This window comes from Triticum aestivum, chromosome 6D (assembly GCF_018294505.1).
Source record: "Triticum aestivum cultivar Chinese Spring chromosome 6D, IWGSC CS RefSeq v2.1, whole genome shotgun sequence".
NCBI lineage: Eukaryota > Viridiplantae > Streptophyta > Magnoliopsida > Poales > Poaceae > Triticum > Triticum aestivum.
In genome coordinates, this window is record NC_057811.1 from 27,228,095 (window position 1) to 27,234,094 (window position 6,000).

Genomic DNA, 6,000 nt, shown 5'->3' on the forward strand with positions numbered 1-6,000 from the left:
ACCACAAGCACCTCTTTCCTCATTAAATACTTGCCACATAAGCAAAATTGTCTTAGAATGTGTTAAGTTACTACCTAAGTTACCCCCACTATGGCTAGCCTTAGATGTTGCATAAAAGACCATAATATAGCATGCTTCCATTATAGTATTATTTGCTTATATACCGGCAACTTGAGATATTACATGATGAAGGTATCTTACAATCCTGGAGGTGGAGGATCACCTCTGAACCCCAGCCCCAGGTACATAGTACTCCCTCCGTAAACTAATATAAAAGTGTTTAGATTACTACTTTAATGATCTAAACGCTCTTATATTAGTTTACAGAGGGAGTATTATCGAAACCAAATGGCTCTTATTCTGCCATGCATGCAGGCATGCTAGGTGGTTGGTTATTACTCCCTCCGTTCCGAATTACTTGTCATAGGTATGAATGTATTTAGATGTATTTTAGTTCTAGATATATTCATTTCTATGACGAGTAATTTGGAACGGAGGGAGTACCATTGTACCCGACCAAACTTTACAGTACATTTCCATCGGTATGATGCGTAACACAGTAATAACACGTATATATATGATGAGACGATGGATCAGCTAGCTGTTGACGACCCTGCAGTTACGTCTGATCTCAGTGGGGGGTCCGCTGGGCGGGCTGAGGCTCCCCATCTTGATCATGGCCGTCGCGAAGTCGGACTCGAACAGCTCCGGGTTGGCGGCGTACTGGCGCACCAGCGCGTCCTGGGAGCCGCCGTTGAAGAGCAACTGGTCGGCGCTCAGCAGGCCGCGCTTGGCTACCAGGTTGTGGTAGTAGGCGTTGTCGAATATGAGCTGCGTCTGCACGTCTAACGGCGCGAGGTTGCCGTCGCCGTCAGGGGCCTGGGCGGGGCAGGAGCGCTTGCGCAGCGTGGCGAACGCCGGGTCGATGTCGGTGCCGTTGTAGATGTGGTCGCGGAAGTTGGCGCACTGCGAGAAGCCAATGGTGTGCGCGCCCAACAGCGCCGTCAGGTCCCGCGGGCTCAGGTTCTTCTTGGCGAACAAGGCGATGAGCACGTCGAGGCTTAAGCTGGTCACCGAGAGGTCGCTGTTCGCCTCATTCAGGTTGGCCGTCGCCGAGTCCCGCTGGCCGAGCGGCACCGCCCAGCTGGGCCCGCCTAGCTGCAGAAACGGCGTACGTGTACCGACGGATCAATCCAAACGTTGTCACTCGCCAGTAACCAGAAAAGTGCAGTGTACGTACCAGAAACACGCCGTCCCGTGCTGCGAGGGCGGTGATGTCGGCGCAGGAGACGACGCCAGGGCAGACCAGCTCCACGTTCTTCTTGATCTCGTCGATCACCTCATAGCCCCGCACAGTATTCCCGTTCGGAAGGGCGGTCTTCTCGCCCACGAAGCTACCCACGTCATCCAAGAGAATGGACCCGTCACAGCCCTATGCATATAACAAAACTCCACCATTAATCCTGACCTTCTCGGCGAAAAGAAAATTGATACTATGTGATTGTAAATCAATGGACATAACTATGTTTGCATAAGGGTTTAGTTTAGTTATTACTTGAACAAAGCAGTCATGGAAGTAGAGCCTGAGGAGGGAGGCCCCCATTCGGCGCTCGGCGAGGAGTGCCTTGGTCATTGTGGAGCGCACGATGAGTTCCAGCTTCGGGCAGGACTTCGCATAGAATGATGGCGAGAGCTGCCCGTAGGCTGCCGAGGAGAGGAGGAAGAGAGCAAGCAAGCAATGCCATGTCCTACAGCTAGAGCTGGAAGCCATGGCTCAAATTTGTCTACCTACGTACGTAGGCTCAATGTGTTCTTCACTGTAGGCAGGATTGCTAGCTCAGTGGCTGTGCATAACTGTGGCGAGCAGGAGCCACCTATTTATAATACTCCCTCTGTTTCTTTTTAGTCTGCATATAATATTTGGTCAAAGTGAAATTTTGTTAACTCTGACTAAGTTTATAGGAAAAAATATCAAGATTCACAATAGGAAATCAATATTGTTAGATGCATCATGAAATTGATTTTCATACTATATAGCTTTAGTATTATAGATGTTGATATTTGTTTCTATAAAGTTGATCAAACTTTGTAAAGTTTGACTTTGATCAAATCTTATATGCAGACTAAAAAGAAACAGAGGGAGTACTAGTATTGTTCTTTCGGTTGCATCAGATGCATATAGAATGGTCAAAAGTTAGGTCCGTACGGGTTGTGGAAAAGTATGACAAGTTCCAGGTGGTTTCTTTCTCTTGTTGACTAATTAACAGCAACGCATCTCTACTTATGTGCCAAAAAACTGTTCCATCTTTGCTCAAATGTCACTTGCAAATAGCATTTCGAGTATAAATAAATAATATAAAACTGTTATTGCACTGGTTGCTGATCTCTATGGATAATGACCATATTCAGCTAGCTAATTGAAATTATGTCGTCACGTGACATACGTGGTAAACAATCGAAACTACTCCACAAAAAATTGAAATTATGTCTTCCAATGTATCATGCTCTGTAGGGTTGTTTCGTGAACTTCTTTTTAATGATATCTTAATCTAATAAGATTAATGTTATGATCATAAATAAATACACATGGAATTGGCGATGGGACATGGGGACGGAGGAGGATGTAAGCTGCAATGTGAGTAAGCCCATGCAGAACTAACAGTCATTGGATAAGAGAATTGCAACACAAGCTTACCTCCCTCCCTGCCTTGTTATTTTTGTGGAGAAATATTAATTTTAAAAGCTAGCTCCAATATCTAATATGAATAGTCATGTATGTTCACTTTAATTCAAACTTAAAGATTGCTTTGCATGCAAGCAGTAGTATAGAGAATATCAAAGGAGCTTCAAAAAGCTGGAGAGAAAGACCAGACACCCACAAAACGAGCCACTCCCTCATCACTCAATTCAAATCATTGGGTTGAGAAAATGACTTTCATCACTGGTAAACATTTAGTGCATTGACTTTTTTGAAGAAATCTTTGGTGCAAAGTTGAATTGATTAGATCTTAGCATCCACTTTTTGGTAAACCTTTGGTGCATGACTAATGTGGTGAATGGGCAGTGGACCTATCGCTCGTGGACCAACCTGCTGGGATGGTCATCTTCCTCTGGTGGGATGCTCTCAGGCATAGTCCACGTGAATGAATTGTTATGCCTTTATCTACTTCAGTTATAGGCTGGATATGGTGGGCGGGGGGTGCCGGTCAGCCTAAACAAATAGAGTCGGTCTGAGAAGCCCGACTGGGTCATAATCTTAGGACAACGCTAACGCCCACACGTGTGATGGGAGCGAAACTCGCCCACACGCCTTATAACACACAGACTGCGCCACGTCACCGCATGCATGCATGTGGAAATCTTTTTAGATTTTCAGTTTTTAAAATGTTTTATCTCTTAAATAAAAATTCCGATTGAAGATCCGTTTTCACCATTAAATTCCTCGCGACGAGATCTTCGAAACTAGATCTCATATTAATATATTTCGATGATTTTTTTTTAAAAGTTGCCATGTATATTGCACATGAATTGCCATTGTGTTTACACTGAAGTTGCCATGAAATATTTCAGCTATTTTCGTCTACATTTGAAAGTAAATTTTGACATAATATAAAACAGAGAATTTAAAAACTAGACTTGCCATGAACCATAAACTAAAATTGCCATGATACATGCACTTAAAATTGCCATGGTTCATACAAAAAATAATTTGCATGGTCAATGTACTGGAATTGCCATTATCAAAATACTAAAATTGCCATGCTCTACAAACTAAAATTGCCATATGACAACTTTAGTTTAAGCACTATGGCAACTACAGTGTAAACATCATGGCAACTTTTGGGCAAAAAAATTTCTGTCGAAACATATCAACATGGGGTCAAGTTTTGAAGATCTCGTCGAGACGGATTTAATGGTGAAAACGGATTTTTAATCGGATTTTTTAAGTAGGAGATAAAATATTTTTAAGCCAAAAACCAAAAAGATTCCTGGTGATGTCATCTGTTTTGACGTGGCAAAATGAGTGGCAATGGAGACGTGTGGGCGATGTGCAAGATGCCACACGTGTGGGTGTTAAGGGGTCTGCCCAAACGTTTTGTGTGGTGTCTAAGAGGATCAGCCCACACGCCTACGTGTGGGCAAAACAAGTAATGCTCACATGCCACTTTTTTTCCTCACGGTCCCTCTCACACGCCTACGTGTGGAAAAAATAGATAACGCCCACACGCTCGTACGTCAGGCCTCCTACCTCATGGTCCCGCACGCCCCGCGTGACATTCACCACATGCCTCGCAGTTGCCATGGTCCGGACCCTCTTTCATGTTCGTTTAACTGCAGTTGCCATGTCGCTGAACTACAGTTGCCGTGTCGGACAACTACAGTTGCCATGGTTGCTCAACTGCAGTTGCCATCTCAGGTCAAGTGCCAGATGCCATTTTTGGACAACTAGAGCTGTTGCCATGTATGGTCTGGTTTACTATAGTTGTCATGATTTGAAAACTTTACTAACACTAGGCAGTTGCCATGTATGGTATGGTTTACTACAGTTGCCATGATTTGAAAACTTTAAGAGTTGCCACCTACTAACACTAGGCAGTTGCCGTGCAGCGCTACAAAGAGACATGGCAAAATAACATGTTCGGGTAAAGAGAGAGTTGCCATCTGCTTACAAGCACACTAGGGCAGTTGCCATTTATCCTGCAAAACACATGGCAACTGACATGTTCGGGTAAAAAGAGAGTTGCCATCTGCTTACAAACACACTAGGGCAGTTGCCATGTACCCTGCAAAACACATGCCAACTGACATGTTCGGGTAAAAAGAGAGTTGCATCTGCTTACAAACACACTAGGGCAGTTGCCATGTACCCTGCAAAACACATGGCAACTGGCAGCTTTGGGTGTGAGAGAGGAGACGGGCGTGTGGGCGAACTGATAAATGCCCACGTACCAGCCCCTGTGTGTGACTGAAAACTGACGTGTGGGTGAACTGCTAAACACCCACACACCGGTCCTTCCGTATGGTGAAAACGGATGTGTGGGCGACCGGATGAATGCCCACACACCAGCCCAGTTCTACATGTCACCACAAATATATCAAGATTCGTGCAACAACAAACGGACGTGGATCCACGCTTATGGGCAAGATGCAAACACCCGCACGTGTGGACGTTAGTATTTCCGTAGTTTTTTTCGTAATTTTATGATCGATCATTGACCGGGCCGCTCGCTCAGATGTAAAAGAGGCATTTGAGAATGCTCTTACCGCCCTTAGATGTGCACGTGTGTTGTGCGTTGGTGCCATCTAGGACCTGCAGGTTGTGTCCATCCACGAGGCTCGCGTCCTAGAAGTCGTCGTCCCGTCCTGGCCAGCGCCCTCCAGTATGCCGGTGCCGTAGTTGCCCCATGGCGCACGCTAATTTCCTGGTGGGTTCCTCGGGGCAGCCAGCCTGGCTAGCTAGACAGAAATAGGATGTGGGCTCAATCCTCGCCTTCCCAGCGTTCAACAGGATGACCAGTGGAAGATTCGCCCCAGCATCATCGAGATCATGTATCACTCAAGTGCATGCACGAACACATGTCAGCTTTTCTTTTACTCCACTACAAATCTTGAAATCAATCAGATTTTTTACCATCACAAAACGAATGTTTTTCATGACAAATTATGTTCACCGTGGATGACAAGTTTAGTTGGCAAGCATAGCAAATCCGTCTCAGTTTATTTTTGGCGAGAAAATTGCCGTGCATGCAAATTAAATTTGTCATCATTGCACCAATATAATTTGCCACAAAAAACATCAGATTTATCATAGGTAAAAATCTGACATATTCCGCAAAAAAAGGTAAAAATCTGACATTAGATGTTTATCGTTTCTATTTTTCTCTTCTTCCTGGAGAGCACATCCATGTGTTTGGCGTCATTCCATCCCTAAAATCTATATACATGTGCATAGTCCATAATTCTAGAGTAACAAGGACAAGGTACCAAGTACATATTCTT

The 6,000-nt window shown here is 44.7% G+C and overlaps 1 protein-coding gene across 1 annotated transcript; it reads right to left on the bottom strand.

Annotated features, from left to right (window-relative positions):
• Nucleotides 1–177: 177 nt before the first annotated feature.
• Nucleotides 178–1,835, bottom strand: LOC123140889 (peroxidase 70). Its single transcript, XM_044560154.1, has 3 exons — nt 1,556–1,835; nt 1,241–1,432; nt 178–1,158 (listed from the first exon to the last, which is right to left on the bottom strand). Exons 1-3 carry the CDS (start codon nt 1,769–1,771, stop codon nt 598–600), a joined length of 969 nt encoding a protein of 322 aa, XP_044416089.1. The 5' UTR covers nt 1,772–1,835; the 3' UTR covers nt 178–597.
• Nucleotides 1,836–6,000: the final 4,165 nt, after the last annotated feature.

What these genes read in the sequence shown, in the direction of transcription:
- LOC123140889 (XM_044560154.1), bottom strand. Translation starts at nt 1,771, where the DNA reads ATGGCTTCCAGCTCTAGCTGTAGGACATGGCATTGCTTGCTTGCTCTC. An exon ending in TCCATGACTGCTTTGTTCAA is followed by an intron (nt 1,433 to 1,555) that starts GTAATAACTAAA and finishes TTATATGCATAG; the next exon opens with GGCTGTGACGGGTCCATTCT. An exon ending in CACGGGACGGCGTGTTTCTG is followed by an intron (nt 1,159 to 1,240) that starts GTACGTACACTG and finishes CCGTTTCTGCAG; the next exon opens with CTAGGCGGGCCCAGCTGGGC.